At 33.5% G+C, this 21418-nt stretch overlaps 1 protein-coding gene across 5 annotated transcripts in view; it reads right to left on the reverse strand.

The window, feature by feature from the left end:
• The window catches only part of LOC100375507 (oxysterol-binding protein-related protein 8-like), a 90122-nt gene that overhangs the window by 23627 nt on the left and 45077 nt on the right, over window positions 1-21418 (reverse strand). For 4 of the 5 annotated variants that reach the window (XM_085500057.1, XM_085500052.1, XM_085500063.1 and 1 more), the window contains one exon: window positions 8999-9118. In XM_085500057.1, coding sequence (XP_085356183.1) covers window positions 8999-9118 — 120 coding nt within the window. Of the gene's footprint in view, window positions 1-6647; window positions 6917-8998; window positions 9119-21418 lie in introns of those variants that run through there. The other variant, XM_085500070.1, reaches the window with a different exon arrangement.

Consider the following 21418-nt stretch of genomic DNA (forward strand, 5'->3'; position numbering starts at 1 on the left):
TATAAAGAAAATCATTGAAATATTACTTATTTTGACCATAGAAAAATCTCTGTAATTAATGTAAGAGCATGTGTTACTAATAGAGCAAATACAGTACAGTATCCGCAGTGCTGTTCTCTGAGTGCTTGTAAGCTGGTTTAATACAGCAAGATAATTCTGAACATTGATATTTCAGATGCAAGGATTCCAATGACAGCTTAACAGTGAATCCAGTTTCTAGTTAATCACATGAAATTTTATTGAATATATGAACAAGATGTAAATTCAGAAATGAAAGATGGAATAAAATGCATTGTACCGGTATATACACTAAATCTAGTGTTCCAACGGGAATAAATCATTTACTTCTACTGAGTTCTGAACTTGTACAACAAATATGGGCAGCATTTGGTAAATACGGCAATATGACAGTAAGTACAGCTTTACTGGTAGCAGGGCATGATGAATGTTTAGTCATTTACAAGTTGTGCTCATAAATGGCCAACAGTGAAATATTAATTATATCACACAAAGCTTAAAAGTTTACAAGTTCTCAAATGCATTCTAAAGAGCCACTATACTGTACATTACATGTATGTTTTATGCTGGAACTCCATGAATTCATAATAAATAGAATGCTATATAGAGTAACATTTGAGTGGACGAGTAAAAACCTTAGAAACAAATTTATACTGTTGAATACTTTATTTTAGCTGGAATAAATTTTTGATGAGACTTTTTAGGCGTTTTGTATGGAAGTTATTTTCACTGATTTTTTACAAGGTTAGCGTAAAATATAAGAAAAAAGGTATTTTCGCTAGATTTTATTTTCAGTGAATTTTTCCTTCAACGAAAATTAATTCCAATTGAAAAGTATTTTACAGTATTGTGTTGAAAAAAACAAATCTGGTACAGACATGCAATATAGACTGCTTTAATTTCATGAGACTGATTTTCATGAAATTCCTGAAAATCACACAATTTTGTAATAGTGAAAATTTCTCTTGGGTCATAAGCGTGTAATGTCAGTGACTTCCACCTAATTTTGCCATAAAAGTATCAAACATCGCTTTGTTGACAATATACATTTACTAAGAGTTGTTAATAAAATAAATTAAAGTTTCCAACTAGTAAATCTGTAATCTACTGCATATTTAATCAACACTGCTAGGCAACATATTGAGTTATTGGATATGTTATTGTAAATAATTATAAATAGATAAACGTGGCATAAACAGGTGGATTGCCTTAGCAGCTGTAACCAAAGCAAATAAGATCTGTGCCAGGTACGGAACATACACATGTTGTAAACTTCTAGTGCTTGTTTGTAAACAATCAATGATGATACACGAAACACATGATGTGCTGAACCAGTACGCACAAGTCGACAATGACGGATTCTGTGTCAGTATTTCCAATGATAACCTATCACTGGCATCATGTAGTTGTTATATCAGACTCATGATCAGTAGACTCAGGATCAAATTATACTTGGGGTTGAATAAAGGGTCGACCCTCCTACCCTGTGTGAGTGTACTGCAGATTCAGTGGGAAGATTAAACCGGTCGAGATTCATTCACTAACTAACCCAACTTCAGGGCATGTAAACTTTGGTTAAAGTCTAAAGGTACTTATATTCGACTAGACCTAGTTGACACCAGGATAGCACTCTAAATTGACATAATGCCATTATGATAGAAAGATGGACGCACAGCCCTGTCATGTCATGTAGCCCCTGACATGCGGAATATGGTTCTGTGGCAAAATGCACTTTATGTCAGCACTCACATTCACAATTTTCACATAAAAAACATGTATCATCACAAAAAGAACAAATCTGAGGGGCACTTGAAGTGTCTACATATAAAAGATCCGAGCAATCGAGCTAGCATTTTCAGGAAGAAATAAAAAGTAACACTTTTTACCAAAAACGACAAAAACATTCATCAAAATTAGAAATTTGAAGATATTTTCACGAATCAAACAAATCTGACAGAGGTCCACCTAATCAACATATAAACCAAATATCAAAGCAAACAGACTTCCAGTTTTCAAAACTGTTAAAGATGACGCAGACTGGCAATCAGTAATTAGAACAGTTCCGTTCTGTCGGCTATGAAGTCAGGAGAGACAAGAGTGACATCCAATGCCTGGCACAAGTCTTAGAATAATTGAAAAAAATTGTTCTACTCAGCCATTTACTTGAAATTGATTTCTCCCTGATGAAAAAAATGAAAAACTAACTAATTCCAATGTATTTCCCTTATTAAAAACAATGAAGGTTTATGAACGTACATGATTATCTAGCAATAAATTCTATACAAATTTTATCAGTTGATGAACTAGCTCTGGGTATGGAAGGAATAAATCTCCATGTACAATTTTCCTGTTACACAATAGATCATCAACGGTTTCTGAACACCAACTCTAGCAATTTCACACTTACATGTACGCCTGGCATTGTTTGTAACCACCTTCACTAGTTTACCATACAGAGACGGGTACACTCTAGGCGCTAGATCTGCCATTATAATTACTTTACGATGACTGGAGGACTACTGGTACATATACCAAAAGTTATAAATAAACAACTAGACAAAGTTATACTTTAACCCACCGGATGGTATATTAAATTGATCGGTACGACACAACGCATGTCAATATTTAACTACAAACAAATCAGAGATATACAATGTACATGTAGCTGAATTCCTAATGGATAATATGAAGTTGATAATAATAATTTTACTGATGCTACAATTATTTTCTCTATTGTTCCATTTAATGATATTACAATAAACTTAAGATTGACGATTAAATTGCCTCCTCCCCAATTGTTTCTTGTTCAATTCAGCATGATCAGAGTACATGCCAGTAAATAGAAACAAACTAACTGTTAGAGCACCCTCTAGAGTTCTATTCCAGAGAACACAACTCAGTGTTTAAAGAATGCACAGTACACAGCTGGAGCATCAACCAATGTAGGTTAGTGACACATGTAATGTCTGAGTGGATGTTTTCTAATATCCATCCAAATATCCTAATATTGGAACTCTCAAAGGCAAGGGTGCTATAACAATGTTCTTCAGTGGTATACAGTAATTTACGGTACTCTGTGGATTCAAATGATTAACATGCCAGATGTATAATAATAAAATATTAATTGTTAATAATAAATGATTATTATTGCCTAAAATATTCAAGTTTCAAGAGCTGCATGTAAATCATTGACAGGATTCAAATTGGTAGGTACATCAAGAGGGTGTGTCAAGTCAGATTACTTATGAATGTAGTACCGGTAATCACTATGAATAGAAATTTGGAAAAACAGACTGTACCCAATTTAAGAAAATTGATAGGACGGTGCTGACTTGCTTTCAAATCACAATGATATACTGTAAAAGGATTTATTATTCACTGGGTTTTTATTTTGCTTATTTCGACTGGAAAATGCACTAAATTAAAACCCAGTGAATATGTAAAATTTAGCATAGAACACATTATCTAAATGATAAAACCGTGAATTTAAAACCCACTGAATATGCCTGAAATGGTAAATCAGCAAAATTTAAACCCAGTGAAAATTAGTCATTTTACAGTACCATTATGATAGTAACTTCTTGATACAACCGTGACCTGTCTGAACAAGCACTTGTGGCTACTATCAAAAACCAATATATATATATGTATATACATGTATGTATTTTATGTTCTTGTTTACAAAACTCAGCAATAAATTTTGTTTACTGAACAATTTTTGCATAAAAAAAAAATGTTGAAACTGTTTGAAAATTATACATTTTTACAAACAGCTTCTTCCAAAATAAAATATTTTGTGGTCGAGATACAAAAAAGTTGATGTCAAAATTAACAGAAATTTTGAAAAGTTATTAAGGCAAGTGGCCAATTCATTAGAATAGGTGACTTTCCATTTTTTTATTGTTCAAAGTTGAAATGCCAAGCTTCTAGAGGGAAATATGGTATTGAGAAAAACTTACTTCAGTAAAACTGACCATTATCAAATGTGAATAAATAGCACATATATTCAAAAAAAATTATATGCGTTTGTCAAATCCAGCACAAAGTTTTGATGTCGCCATGACGTTTGTTTGTCCTGTTTTTTACGTTCCACTTCACTCAGAACGAAAAATGGTCCATTATGAGACACTCGTACATTATGTAGTTGAAATTGCTATTACTGCAGGGAGACACATGCACACAAACATTATGAATGGTTTATTATAATTTAAAGATATATATAATTGTGGACTGCATGACTTTTTCTGTGCATTTTATGATTATTAATAAACATGCGCAAGATCACATTTAAAAATAACAGTATTCCTCCCTTATATTATAAATAACTTTTTCACACGCACATCTAAAATACTTAGTCTCTCCTTTAAAGCGAGGAAGTTGTCACCTACGCATGCGTCAGTTGGCCATAGCGTGTCACTGTTTACAAACAAACATCTACCCATGAGCCTTTGCATTTTAAGGATGTGTTGTTATCATCGCTTGGGACTCAATTCCCATGTGCGCTCATGTGACAATCCTCCTGCTTTAAACATCAGAATTGACAGTATATTATTAATGATTCAATTAACATACCACATTTAAAGTTATCATTTTTTCCTCATCAAAATGTGAATACAGGTGCATATAATTACTCATGTTGAATGGAAATCATACAGCAAACACTGGGGTTCGATAACAGTAAAATAGCTTAAGCCGCAATAAACATCACTACACTGTTTAGCAAATTACCTACATAATGTACATGGCAAAGAGACAGACAATAACATTATGACATTTTCCAGGGGCATTTAGAAAGTTGAAAATATTACTGTAACAAATTGACAAAATTGTTACAAGTTTTTCTGAATGCAGAGGGGTTGTCACAAGGACCTTGTCAGTTACACCTACATTTCCTGGTTTATTAACAACCGTTACCCACAATTCACTTCTTAAATGTCCAATATAGCTGTCACCTCTTAAAACTGTTTACAACTCAAAACAAGTTATACCGCAATTACCCTGTGCTGAGTTAAGTGTTATCTCATTTGATTATTAGAGGCTGACAACTTTATTACAGGTTAAAATAAAGTGACTTTAGACTAAATGAATTAGGTGTACTCAACAGAACAGTCAGTGAGATTACTTTTATTGAACTAGTAACATAAATATGTACAAAAACACAGTTTTCAAAAGCAGTCAAAACGAGAGTAATGAAGCCTCTTGGTTAGCATGATAGAATAAATATGTATATGTCTAGAGTGGATTGTGAATCCATATTCACAGAATGTGAAAGAACTGCAGTACACATTCCCAAAATAAGCATGTGACCACATCCTACGTCCAATGTAGATTGTGATTTTGAATCCATATTCACAGAATATGAAAGTATTGCAGTACACATTCCCAAAATAAGCACGTAACTACATCGTACGTCCAGTGTAGATTGTGATTTTGAATCCATATTCATAGAATATGAAAGTATTGCAGTACACATTCCCAAAATAAGCACGTAACTACATCGTACGTCCAGTGTAGATTGTGATTTTGAATCCATATTCACAGAATATGAAAGTACTGCAATACACATTCCCAAAATAAACATGTGACCACATCCTACGTCCAGTGTAGACTGTGATTTTGAATCCATATTCACAGAATATGAAAGTATTGCAGTACACATACCTGGAATAAACATGTGACCCTCGTCCAAGCAGACAATCAGGGACGCCCTTACAGTTGAACAAAAATAATCGAAAACTGTTCTAGGTTCTTTATGTAATAATGTGTTTGTATGCGAAATTTGGTTGAATTTCATTATTGGTTGGCTTGATGTTACCCAAAAAGAATTGTTTGGTTATGATAGTTTTTACCCTATTCGTAGGAATCTGAAAAACCTGTTTTTTCAACTTATTCGTATTCAAGATAGTGACCCCTATATAGTAAATATCAATCGCATTCAATTTATTATGACCTATACACTAGCTGACTGTGGCTTTAATTATGTGTTATATTATATGTGTATTAATGAAGGAGTAATTTATACCACTGTTGATTATAGCGATAACTCATCAACTTAAGCAAACCTTATACTTGAACAATCAATTTTTAAATATCATTTACTACTCATTTAAATGTAAATACTCACTTCCTCAATTGGTGAAGGAATATTAATAATAGCCTAGAGCCTGTCATTTTTAATTGAATGGCAAATTAGTAAATCGCTGATTATTTCAAAATGACAAAAATAATATTAAAATAATATTCATAGACTGAACTGTAGAATGCTCCATCCCTCATTTTTATTACAAACCAAATTGTAAATCTATGCACTGTATAGATAGTGCTTTATAACTTTACATATATTATTTAATATATACCGTAGCTTTTGATTAAAAAATTAAGAAAAAAAAATATTGAAAAGGCAAGGAAATTGAGACACTGATATCTCGATCAAACAGACATGTCTATGCTTAAATGGAATAAGAAGGCAATCACAAATAACAATCAGCCAGACTGCATGTTGGCAGTATCATTAAATATGGCAGATGTATTTTCAAGAAAACTACCAGTTGGATGTGGTAAGTGCACACATTTTTCCCCCAACTGAAAACTGATTTATAAGGTGATAATATACACTATAAAAACAATACCTTCTTGTGTAGATAGAATGATATGAAGTACACTTTGATCCTCACTATTCCATAATTCCATCGCTTAAGATCAGCATGCAGTGAACACTAAATAATATTTTCTTTGAGGAAAAATTTACGACTGATGAATTATGTTGGCATTACAAAGTATTCGATCAATATGAATTGCTGACACAGGAGACAATGGTCACATCCAGTATTGTCAGGAGAACATCCCGACTGTGAAATCAATTTCCATGAAAAGCTGTCATATCTTCAACCAAGGGTGAATGAAGGTCAGACTGAACTCCTTAGCTCAAAGTAAAATACTGTTATGTACATTTACTAGCAAATCAGTACAAAGAAGTCACTACTGGAAAATTCCAATGAGAAATTTTAATTTATCTGGAAATCACTCACGAAACATTTCAAACATAACTGATTTTGTAATTAAAGCAATGGGCCTGTCGGGTAAAAAGGGAAAACATGTCTATCGTTTCTAACATATTTGATTTGTAAGTTGTAATTAAAGCCAGTAGCCTGAGGGGTAAAAAGAGAAAACAAGTCTGCTGTACATGTAGGTCTGTTGTCGATGTACAGTGGAGCAAAACAGTAGAACATTTATTAATATATTTGATGAAAAATTATTATGTTTAGATAGAGATATTATAATCCTGTGTCCTGATAATGGAGTTATATAATATATATACATACATGTACTATGTAATCTTTGAGCATTGTCTGTTATAGTCACAATTAATGCATTAACAAACCTAACTGGCTTTTCTCACTTTGTATTGGCACTTGCTTTCAAAAAGGAGTGTTGCAGCCAACAAAATGAATAGGTCATCAGGCAATGTGTGAATTCTGCAGTTATATGGGATTGCCACCCTTAAAAATGCAGAGAAAGTTTTGGATGTGGCAAAAATTTAACAATGTGTTTCTTTAATTATCAGGAGGTGAAACCATCAAATCAGACACTCTCCTATGACACCATAATGGGCCATTCCAGTTTATATCTGCACCCCCCTCCCATTGATGTGGTTAGATTTCCAGCACTGTATGATGGGGAAATCCAGGCAGTTATGGCTACTAAATAAAATATGGCATAGTTTATCTCGCCACATACCGAATTCTGACTGTATATGGTAAAAAAATTGGGCCAGTATGAAATAGTTATTACTGAAATTAGATAAGGATGGTGGCATGAATGAGCTCATCAACACCGTGAATCAGAACTAGTTTGGATTTCTATTATCAAATATAAAATTGTGAACTTGGTAAATTAGCATATGATGAGTGTTATATTTGGAGATCCAACTCTGTATGGTGGCACAATGGAACTCATCAATATCATAAGTAGGAACTATAGTTTTGGAACTATAGTTTTGGATTTCCATTACTGTATGGTGAATGGTGATTTGGAAATAAAATTTTGTATGACTTATACACCTATGGAAATTATACCGTGTATGAAGTAAACACACAAGCTCATCAACAGGGGGGTGCAAATATAAACTGGAATGGCCCAATGCAAACAGAGTTGTTTTTGAAGACACATACATCTCTTATGTGAAAGTATGCTATCAAAAAAGTTCTCCCATATTTGGGACTGTTGAAGCAGAGATATACTTAGACATGTACAACCAAAAACCTGTGCAACATATACACATATCGCGTATAGTATAGTCAATTATAGTTTTGGGGACATCAGCTAAAAACTAGTACGCCATGTACTTTAAAGTTAAAGTTCACTATATCCATACAATACATTATCAACATATACCCTTGATCAATTTCCACAATGTTTTAAAATTCATATAGCACATTTGCTTGCATCTTCAACAGAAGTACCGTACATATATACCTAAAAAAAATGTATTTGTTGTGTAAGAGGGACTGTGACAGAATCAATAAAATATTACCTTTTTGGACAATGGAAACATCTCTATACATGTATACTTATAAAGCTAAATGCACTACTACATGTACATTGTAATAGAACAGATATGGTAAACTAAGATTTTATACTAGTACTTTGTTACAAACATGTACATTTGTATGAGCTACATGTACAAGGTTATTGCGAGGTGTCCTTGTAATTATTCTTAATATTGTACATCTTTGCAAACCAACCACTTGATATACATGTAGGAAGCCCAGAACTGAGCAAAATTATGAGAACTTTCTTGCTATGAACTTTATTTAAAAAAAAATCCATCATCTCGGTTCATATTTGGAATGCAAGACAGTGACAGATGTATATATTATGACTACTTCCTACTATTTATTATAGAGTACCTGTATAACCTAATAAGCTATTCTAATATTCAAAAGAGAAAGAAAAAAAATGTGATGATGCTGGATCTTACCTGGAACTGGACTGTAATTTGGCGATGAATCAGACAACCCGTCGCCTTGTTCCTTCCTTACATGAGGCATCTTAGAACGACTGACTGGCGATCTACTGGCAGAATAATCCACATTTATAACTGCAAAGAAACAGAAAAAATAACTGACATCAGCAAAATGAATAATGAACTGCTGGGACAGAAACAGCTGTGAAGAACACTATTAGTGTAAATGAATAGAAAGTCAAACGTAGCATGCTCGGCAGTACAGATTCTATACTCATTACTGATGCACTGCAGTCATCTATAGTTAAGCCATTATCGAGGGAAAGCATCAGAGATGTCTGTGCATTTGTAGATCGTAACAAGTCTGTGCAACAGTTTGTCTATTAAAATGAAACTATGTGCACTGACTGAGATTATCAATGTATAGAAGGTAATGTCGCAGGACAAGAAATGAAATCTACAACCAAAAATACATGAATTAGTACCATTGCATCTCCTGGAGATGTATTTCTGGTGACAGCCACACACACTTTCTAATTTCCACAAAAACACAACACTACTACTCCAACACTAGTAGACTTTGTAGACAGTAAAAATGCTGCAAGCATAAAATATATAATAAGTCACTCACAGTAGGGAAGCAAATTAATCTAATTAGGAGTGGATGGTCATCATTTTATCCTTGTATCCAAGAAACCATTGTGATGTAAGAACAAACATACTGATTTCCCTGGAGTGAGAAACTTTAGCAACTGGGTTTGCACAACTGTCACCAGGAAGGTAACTAGGAGAACACGCTGTGAGAAGTCTGTGTGTGTTACCGCATTTCAAATGGCATTTTACTTTGAATCTTTCGCACGGCTGCTTTCAGTTTGTTATTATAAAAGGTCAGATATTACATCAGAAGGATCCTGAGGCTGTTTCATTCTCTTTCGTGTTTCATTTAACACCCCAATGCACAAAACCTGATAACAGCATGCAAAACTGACTGACTTTAAAAGATTGAAAAAACATTACTGAAACCTAAGATATTTATGTGTATTTTAATGAAACCAAAAAGTGATTCTCATAGCAGGCAAATGTGTTTGCTGCTAAAATACCAGGTGAATATAAAAATTAGCAAAAAAATTAGATACATCTTCATACAAAATGTATGTGGATCATAGATGTAGATAAAGGCTTGCTGCTAAGATATGATTATTAGATATGATGCTAATCACTTGATACTAATACCACAGTGTACACTTTACATGTGCTTGCGTAGTGTGTTCAATGTACATGTAGGAATAAGAACCAACCAACCAATAAACAGTAGAACAATAGAACAGAAGAATCAACACATGCAAAGTTATGATGATTTGTTCCTTTAACATTTCTGCATCCAAATTTTTTTCACATCAAACATTAGAAGTAAAATATTTGTCTGGAAAGCAATGCCAACCAAACACACAGAATCCAATACTGCCTGCAGATCACTAAATTTCAAAGAATTTGAATACCTACATGTAGGATATTCTGAGCATGAGTATCTCATGGAAAGTGGTGTAAACATTGCGACAATTCTGGGGTCCAGGGAGTCCAAGATTGCCAGTTCCTGTTGCCAGCTAAATACAAGGCAAAGTTTTTTGTATTTCTGAAGGTCAGCAACTGCCCACGCTTACCAAGTTTTATTACTGCAGCTAAAGTTCTAAAAAAAAAAATGACCCATTGGCTCCTTTTAATTAACTTTTTGAGAACTGCTGGACGGAATGAAATGAGCCGAAGTTTTGCATGTGCATTGTACATGATATTGGGCAACTAGTTTGATGATCTCAAGTAGTTTGAACCAAAATTGGCTGAGTGAGAAGCAATCACAAAATTTTAAAACATGATAATTGCTAAAACTCTGGACCAATCATTATTTTGAAGTCAGTTGCACCAGTTCCCGATGGTACGCAACAGCACAAAGTTTCAGCCTTCCAGCTTTAGCCATATTCTAAACACCTCAATGAAAAAAAGTTAAGGAAGAAGAACGAAAGAAAAAAAAACAATATATAATCATGTTTCAACATAAAGGGTGCACAGAAATTTAAACTTGAGGTCTATTGGATCAAAGTGAAAAAATAAAAGTTGTGGCTTAACCAGAAATTATACAAAGAAAATAGGGTGCTACATTCATCCCTTGCATTTCTAGCATGGAAGTAAACATACTTATTAATTAATATAGAGGTAAAAACAACACTAGATACATTGTACTAGAATTTCATAAATAAAAGACCAGGTTCTGCCCAGCCTGATTTGAGTATGGGTCGCTAATTAATATTCTAAATAGAATCGCAATGATAGATAGATTTATATAATGTAATATATAGATCCCAGTACTAGTCAGCATGCCATATGGCATATTATTATGTACATGTACATGTAACTACACTTCATTGATTATTATGAATTGCTTTTGAAAATTACATAATATTGGGAATTTCACATTTCAATCATATTGTGTAGTGGCATATACTGAATCAAGCCACATTATCACTTTGGCTCAGTGAGTAGCCATGTGAGCGTTAAATTCAGAAACAGATCTCAGGAATACATAGTTCCATATTATATATTGAAATAATAAATTTTCTGACATTGTGGATGAATCAATGTACCCCCGGAACATTGCATACACAATACATAAACATGTGTACACCAACAAACAGAAACTTTATCATTATACATCTAGTATAGAAAACAAAAGAATTTGCCATTCTGTAGAAGGCTGTATCACCACTCATTTCAAAATGTATCAGCACTCGTTCCAACGTTCAAAATTTCCCTTATACATGTACGAGGAAAATTACATCACCAACATTGAAGCATTTCAGGTTATTGACGTCAAATGCAAAGACTTTCCTTTTTTTTACATGCAACACAGAAGTGTTATAGCGTACAACAGAAATTGAATCTCGTCACTCATGCAAGCACACAGTTTTGTATGCATACATGTAATACAAAACTGTTTTCCATTTGGGCTACATTAAATACCAGTACAGGTAGGAAAAAATAATCTCAGGAATATCGCAAAGTATGCACTCATTACGACATTACAGGCAGCATCAACCTCTACTATACAGTCAATATGATCGCCATAATGCCTTTGTGAATATTCTTGTGATGACCTTATTTTATCACTAAATAGAAGAACCAAGAAAAAAGTTGTTATCTAACACATGTAAAGTTGGCATATTATCTACTAATATTCAATGCCAGATGATCAAATACATGTATTACTGACGTATATAAAGTGCAAAACAAAAACTCTTGACATATGTCACCACATCTACATGTAAGATCACATGTATATGCTAGACTTTTTTATACTAGCCAACACCAACAGATTTCAAGTACAATCAATGTACTGTAGAATACTTTATTTTCGCTATTTTCACTGAAGGGATGATTCTGTGAAAATAAAATCCAGCATATATACTTTTTTCCTATATTATCACATTAAACTCATCAAAAATCAGTGAAAATAAGTTCCACACAAAACGCCCAAAAAGCTTTTTCAGCGAAAATTAATTCCAGCGAAAATAAAGTATTTCACAGTATGTGTACATTGTATGAGGAGATAAATTTTAACTGGAAACCACAGTTGCCTTGACATAATCATAATGGCTTCTCCATTTCTCACCATCTCTAAATCTCAACACTAAATATCCGGATTTCCTGCATCCCATTCTCATTAACGGATAATCGGTGTACTGGTATGGTGTACATGCAAGACACGCACCTGAGGCTTGTTTCCTTATCAATACATTATACATGTACATCTTTAAGTCAAGAGAGTACAAATGTACAGCGGAAAAGTAATAGACAAAAGTCAAAGATCACACATTCAGAAGATAAAGAGACAAGTAACTTGATTTCGCATGTACAAAATGTAGCTATAACTAAGCATTTCAGTAAGCTATGAATGTTCTTCATAGAAATTTATGTTTATTCTGAAGACCCAAGCACTACCTGTACATTCAAATGAGAAGTTTTCATCTTGCTGAAGGACATTTATACATTGTATCCACGGGTGTCTTCCCTAAATCACTGCTGATTTATATGGAACATGCATGTAGTTCCCATCAAAATATAGGATGGTCAAATAAATGTTCACAGATATACATTTTGAATAGTACATGTACATGAAGTATCGTCACTATACATTGTGTAGTTGCTTTAGAGCTTCATACATGTATGTAATTCATAACAAGCAGCTTGTCGGCTGAGATAGCTCTGCTGTTAGCAATGCACATTTCAATTAAAGAACAAAAGATATCAGTAAAAAATGAACAATATGTATAGTATCAAAGGCAATGGGACTTGCTGTTTTCAAAAATATCACTTTTCACCAAAAATGACAAAAATAATCATCAACATTAAGTAATTGAAGATATCACCACGAAATTAACAAATCTGAAAGAAGTCCATATGTAGTACCTATATATGTAATATCAAAGCAATTGGACTTGTGTTTTTTAACAAGGAGTCGAAAATATCACTTTTTACCAAAAATGACAAAAATATTCACCAAAATTAGAGAATTAAAGATACCATTACAAAATGAAACAAATCTGAGAGAGGTCCGCATGTAGTACCTATATATGTAATATCAAAGCAATTACTAAAAATTACAAAAATATTCACCAAAATTAGAGAATTAAAGATATCATTACAAAATGAACAAATCTGAGAGGTCCACTTGTAGTACCTATGTATGTAATATCAAAGCAATTGGACTTGCGGTTTTTAAGTTGAAAATATCATTTTTTACCAAAAATTACAAAAATATTCACCAAAATTAAAGAATTGAAAATATCACCATGAAATGAAATGAACAAATCGAAGAGAGGTCTACCCAAGGTACATATAAAAGTATCAAAGCATTCAGGCTTGTAGTTTTCAAGAGGAAGTTGAATAAGTAAAACATTGACACGGACGACGACGGACAATCACTCAAATGATAAGCTCCGCTCGACAAAGTCAACAGCGGAGCTAAAAAACTTATAAAATCATTCATGGCTTTCTGAAATGCACAACCTGGATTCTGATTTTTCAGACTAAACATGTAATGCTTACAAAACATTATTCATTCAAGGATGGTCACAGCTAACATGCTTTTGGGACAGGAATTAATTGTGATTGACTGACAAAAAACCTGTGGCACACAAACTATTTTTTTAAATATAATGTACAAACCCCAATTGTATGCATTTTGTATTCCAATCCTAAATGGTCACCAAAGAAGGGTTCAACGCTCAAGGGAAATTGTAATGTCATTGATTCCCTCTGAAATTTTTGATGAAATCTTTCACTCAAAATATCAAGAATTTTTAGTACTTTTAAAATGCCCACATTGTACACCATGAGCCAATGAAATATGGTCTAAATTACAAATACATTCTGGTTATTCAATGTGTACGGGCACAAGTCATGTATTACACAATTAACCTTTTCACCACCAGTTACCTCTATTCATCACAAAATAGTCCTGTTTATAGTCTGCACCTTCCTTCAGAAGATTGGAATTAAAATTTACACATTTTTTGAGTAAAAACTGAAAATTGACTCAAATTTGTCTGTTGGCTTCAAAATTAGGGTTCATTTCCAGAAATATTGAATAAAAGTGCAAAATAATTGGGGTGAGAAAAGTCTGGTGGTGAAAATGTTAACCTACCATTTTATATATACTATAATAAAATCATAAATACAGGTATTATTATTAAATTAACAAAACACTTTCATCACCTATAACAGTTTTTTTGAGATCTTGGATGTCTTTTGACACCCGGCCAGAAGATTGTATCTGATTGCTGTACATAATAGCATTTTCTAGGCAGGAGGATGGTAATTAGTAGACTAGATGCCAGACATGCACTTGCCTAAGAGGTGAATCAACATCTCCACTATCAGCTAAAACCCACTCATTCAGAGCAGGAACTGTCAATTTAATTATTACTGCAGGCTCTCAGGTGATCCTAAGAAACACAACCTTAACTAACAAGAAGGAATATGCAGTGTACAGCGCCACAGCTACATCTAGTGCTGTTGGATTAGATGAGGAAATATTATACAACAGCTTTATGTTTTAGCTCAAATGAGGTCACATCACAAACGATTTAATATGTTCATGAAATGAATCCACTATGAAAGAACATATGTAGCATACATATATGTGGCATATGTATCCTAGGATGTACATGTATGACGTACATTGTAAGTGTTTAATTTAGCACAACCATTCAGTAATTCAACATGTAGCTAATTTTTAAAATTTGTATTCTGATAAATACTTGAATTAAGTTTCTGCTAAATTTTGGTGATTGAACCAACCAACATCACTAAAACTACACACTGGGCTTCTGCTAAGAATAAATAGTTTTAGCCAATTATTAAACATATAGAGAGATATTCAAAATTTGTGAAGGAAATTGAAATGTGCTACTGTAACATACACTTCATATTACCAATAAGCAATGATTTCCTGATTGTTCAATTTACATTTTCTGTACTGGTAGGTGGAAAAATATTTACGAAGGATCATTTCAGCAAAATTAATTCATGTTTTGAAATTTGTCTTAGTCATTGGAGGAGAAAGTAACATTATTCATTACAGCCAAATTCAAAGGACAAATTGTTACTGGCAATTTGGGAAAGACTGACAGTATTTTCTAGTATACATGTATATCATGGATATGTCCAAGGTTAATGTAATAATACAGATCTATTATACTATCTAATCCACAGCTGACAATTCTGCCACTCAGTGTACATATATGTGGCACTAATTAAAGCACACATTAAACCTCTTGAGATTCATCAGTCACCAAGTGCAAATTTCACTACTCAACCTGGTCAGTCACTGAAATTACTCTGAGGTCCATAAGAAAGGGAGTCACTGAGCTTTTCACTAGGGTTCATAAGGAAGGGAATCACTGAACATTACACTAGGGACCATAAGGAAGGGAGTCACTGTGAACATTTCACTAGTGATTATTAGGAAGGGAGTCACTGTAAACATTTCACTAGTGTCTATTAGGAAGGGAGTCACTGTAAACATTTCACTAGTGTCTATTAGTAAAGGAGTCACTGTAAACATTTCACTAGTGTCTATTAGGAAGGGAGTCACTGTAAACATTTCACTAGTGTCTATTAGTAAGGGAGTCACTGTAAACATTTCACTAGTGTCTATTAGTAAGGGAGTCACTGTAAACATTTCACTAGTGTCTATTAGTAAGGGAGTCACTGTAAACATTTCACTAGTGTCTATTAGTAAGGGAGTCACTGTAAACATTTCACTAGTGTCTATTAGTAAGGGAGTCACTGTAAACATTTCACTAGTGTCTATTAGGAAGGGAGTCACTGTAAACATTTCACTAGTGTCTATTAGGAAGGGAGTCACTGTAAACATTTCACTAGTGTCTATTAGGAAGGGAGTCACTGTAAACATTTCACTAGTGTCTATTAGTAAGGGATTCACTGTAAACATTTCACTAGTGTCTATTAGTAAGGGAGTCACTGTAAACATTTCACTAGTGTCTATTAGGAAGGGAGTTACTGTAAACATTTCACTAGGGTCCATAAGAAAGGGAGTTTAATACTGTAAACATTTTAGTGGGAGTCACTGTGACACTGCAAATGTCTTTCACCAAAACCCCAACAATTCCAAGTGGTGAAATTTAATGACATACATGGATACATTCAATTTAGCATGTTCCATTTTTGTGGATGTCTTTTTTCCTTATTAAATACTCCCTCATAACTCATTACAGAAGTCACATATCAAAAATTGTACTGAATACAAATTTGTCACACAACATGCAAGTTTTAATAACTTTTCAATTTTTAACGGCTACAAATACAGTCCTTGCATGAAGCAGTGTAAATGGCATATTATATACAGACAATGAGACTGGACATCATATACAGTCAAAGCTGACAGTTAAATCGCAATGCCTCAAAGCAATTAAAGTAGCATGGATTGTACTGCGTCATACCCAGACATGAGACTGAATAGTAGTGTGACATAACCAAAGAGTACATGTATGAATTATTAAAGCGATTAATCCAAGTATCACAACTACATGTATTGCCGTTTAGACTCATGTTGAGTAGAATTCTTATTTTGAAAATCTAATTAAGCAACTGCAAAATAAATGGGAAGCATGGCAGCATTCATGTTAATTCTACAGAAGAAATCGTGACAATTGTTACTCACTGATTTTTAAATATACATACATGTACATATTAAATAGTAGCCTCACACTTCTACCCACTCCTATGAAGTTCATGGGCTCTTTCAAGGAGAAATTTTGCTGAAAATTTACAACAAGGATTCTTTACCTGAAAATTGTTGCTCATCAAATTTTACTCACCTAAATTTTGTTCACTATTAATTAACCTACCCCTATATACAGGCTACAAGGCTACAAGGCTACAATAACATAGAAAGTGAGCTCTGTTCAGCTAGAGGAATCAATCACAAATAGGGCTTTGAATAACCTGAGTATTAATGACGTTTTGCAAGGATTCTTCCTTCACTACACTCCTCTCATGCACTAATTGCAGCATTGAACGCATCAGTAGAATTTTGCACTTGCACTGTCATAATAGTTCATCCCTTGGAACAGGAAAACCAAGCTTCATTAATCATTCAGAGTAACAGCCATCCATCAAGTTTAACTATCCCATCAGTGTTCTAAGTGCAAGTTATTTATGGGACAATTGAACAGTAGAATACACATTTACTGCATCACATAGACCACAGGGCCTTTAACATTATACAAAGTAGAGATACTATGCTTTCATAAATCTGAAAATATTTAAAAACTTCTATAATATTCAAAATGACCATTGGAAGTTTTTGTGTTTGTTTTTCAATTATTTTTGTGCCAGGCGACAGTTTTGGACATGGAATGTCACTGTTTTCCATCCTGAAATTTTGTTATGTGAAAATTGCAAATGGCATTATGGGAATTTAATGTGTTATCCCTGCATCAACCAGGCCCTCTAGAACTAAGGGTTCCCCGAGGTCACATTTGTTAGTAAATGAATTGGGTGGCACACTCACCCAATCAAGGAGGTTGATTCTTTTTAATGTTCAATCCCAGGTGGAAAAATAACTTGGGTCTACAGATCATGAGTCCGAAGCTACAATCCTTGGTGACCATTGTGAGTTGTGCACAAGTCATTGATCAATCACAGAACTGACTGAAACTACAGTTGAAGTAAAAACATCAAGTAAATGAATTGGAATTCTTACATGTAAAATATTATCACTGACTAGATTCTGTTAATATAAAATGACATATGAATACAGATTAAGTTTTTATTATTCTGTCACATTCAAGGAATTATCCTTTAATCCGGATACGGAATTCTATTGGTGGATGAGGCCATTGACCACTTACGTTTTGTGTGTTTTGTTGGGGTAAAAATAAAAAGCATACATGTAGTTAATAATTTAGAAGAATAATTGGCTGGTCTAGTATCAACAGAAATTAGATGAACATGTATTACTACATTGTATATGTATGATGTACATGTGTGTGCCAAATAGGAATGAAAATGGTTCATAAGCCTTGGAGATATACCTGGGTAGTATGGTCAAAAAGCAAGATGGACGCGAGTCGGTATGTACAAAAATGTATGTATGATGTATGTGCCAAATATGATCAAAAATGGTCCCTAAGCCTTGGAGATATAGTAGTATGGTTAAAAATCAAGATGGCTGCCATCATGATTTGTGAAACGATTGTCATGGACATGTACTTGTATCCTAACCTGTATAATCACAGTTACTAGAAGAACGGTTAGGAAACTGTTAGATATGCAAATTGACTTCAATTTGATGCGCGTCCAACCACTATGGCGTCATCGCTTGGGTTTTAAGCACAGCGTCCATATTGTTGACTTGCTATTGCATTTCCTGTGTGTCAACTAAATTGAAGAGATATAGCTCACTAAGCCGAAAGACCGACGTAAAAACATCACTGACTCCTGTGCGTCTGTTGTATGGTAATCAAGGTGAGTTTTTATTTCGTTATTTTCGGGGAAAAATGAAACGACTGTTTTGTCGACAGATTTGTCGTCTGTGAATCGGAATTGACCATGGCATTTTGTACCCCCAAAACTTTGTCTGTAAATGTTCTAAAATGTTTGTATTTGTTACCACGTTTGGGTATTTTAATATCGGGTTACGATTAGCATTACTAGTTTCAATCGCAATTTTAGACAATAATGCTTTTTTTGTTAAGGTTAGTGACGTCAGCCATTTTGACTGCCTTTGTCATAACAGTTCGAGAAAATTGCTGAAAAAATTGGATTAAATTATGTTTTAGTTCGTGTTGTTAAATTAATAATTATAGTTTACATTGTTATCATTTCTGTGGGTTAAATACTAGATAAATGTAAAAAAAAATCATTGTTACAGTAGGACGATCGTAAGTCTGCGCCTGCTGATGTCCAACATTGCGATAAAGATTTGTACCCCAAAATGTTTCTGTGAACGTTTCATAAGTTTGTTTTGTGCATTGAATTATAATCTTTATTAAAGAGATATGATAGTTTAAACAATGTTAGTTTCATTTTATCAAAGTTTGCAGACATTTTACTCCCAGATAGCAGTGACAGTGTAATTGACACCTGTAGGAAGTTGTATGGTTTCACGGTGCAGTTTTAATCTGAGTATATATTTTTGTATTTCTGTGTGTTATTATTCATACCAAATTCTGACAATGCCATATAAATCAGGAAAACTAGATGGAATAAAAAACCATTTAATACAGAAAATTGTTACAGAAAAAAAGCTGAAGAAACTTGAAAAGCAGAAGAAGGGAGATCAAGAAACTGTGATTTGTGATGACAAACAGGTGAATATTATACTTATTTCCGTCCATAGTTTTTTTTTATTTTTTTCCTCAATTTATTTAATCAACAATTGCAGTTATTCTTTATTGCGTGTTTGTTAGAATTGTGAAAAATATTTAATAATTTTCCTTTTTTTCTCACAACAGAGAAATAGTAAAGATTGCGGAAAACATGTACAAAGAACTTGCCCACAGATGACAACTGACTCAACTCAATATAACTGCAGTAACCGTGGTATAATGTATGTACCAAATTTGAACAAAAACTGACAAAGTATGCATAAGATACCACATTCTCAAAAACTCAAATGGCTGCCAGTCAGCCATCTTGGATTGAATCAGTAAACCACTGCATGTGCATATGTCGCAGATAAAGTACTAGGCACATGTAAACAATGAACAGATTTGGTCCACAGGGTTCTGAAATATGACTCTGGACATACAGACGAACTAATAATAAGCAGTTGTGAAGCTCATGCAGTGATGTCATAGTTAACAAAGGTATAACTATGCTGTAATTATGCTGTACATGTGACATGTATGTGAATATTTCCCTGATCAGAGGTGCTAACTAATGTCATTTAAATTTGAATGAAAATGAGACAAAAATACTTGCAGGTTTTATATATTTATAAATAAAAACATGGATCTGGTGCTCTCCACTGTATGTTGGATGCTGCTACAAAAAAATTCCTATTGTTCGATACGATAGGGATTTAGTAATCTTACCTTGGGAATCTCATTTTTAAATTGTACAACACACAACTGTCTTTTTGGGATCACATCTTTTGGGGTAGAATTTATGGTACCAAGTATTAAAAGAACATCTGAGTGCTAAGAGAATTGGAGACATATTAAAAATAGATTCAAAATTTAAGATTAGTCTTTCAAACAAGAAGCTTGGCAACTAATATTTATCTGCTATTTTGAGATGCACAATAATTAGATAATCAATATGCATGTTTTTCAACATTAAACTAATCACGTCTGTGGATTACCCCGAGCATTGTCTTCAGCATTGTTCTCAGGCACTCATACATGTACATGTTATTGAAATGCAATAACCTTTATGCAAATTAAGCAATTATTATGCATAGATTTCAACCCAAAACTAATTAGGTCTGTGTATTGTTCCAGGGCACAAGTTTCATTATAAGGTGATGATTAATTCTCACAAAAAGATTCAGGGAAATCAGAAAAGTTAATTATTATTGCAAATTAGGTAATTATTGTAGATATAAACCCAAAACTGATTACTGATTGACTATCTTATGTACCAATTCACTGAAATGTGATTAAAACTTGAGATATTGATGGAAAAAGCAAAAAATTATGAATTATTATGCAAATCAGGCAATTAATATAAACAGATTTAAAATCCAAACTGAGAAGCTATGTGCATTGCCCTAAAGTAGCTATTTACCAAGTTTAATTGAAATACAATTAGTACTTGAGATATCGATGGAAAAGCCAAACAATTATGATTTATTATGCAAATTAGGTAATTAATATTAACAGATTTTAAACCACAACTGAGCAGCACTGTGCA

This window comes from Saccoglossus kowalevskii, chromosome 1 (genome assembly GCF_978046115.1).
Source record: "Saccoglossus kowalevskii chromosome 1, keSacKowa6.1, whole genome shotgun sequence".
Lineage (NCBI taxonomy): Eukaryota > Metazoa > Hemichordata > Enteropneusta > Harrimaniidae > Saccoglossus > Saccoglossus kowalevskii.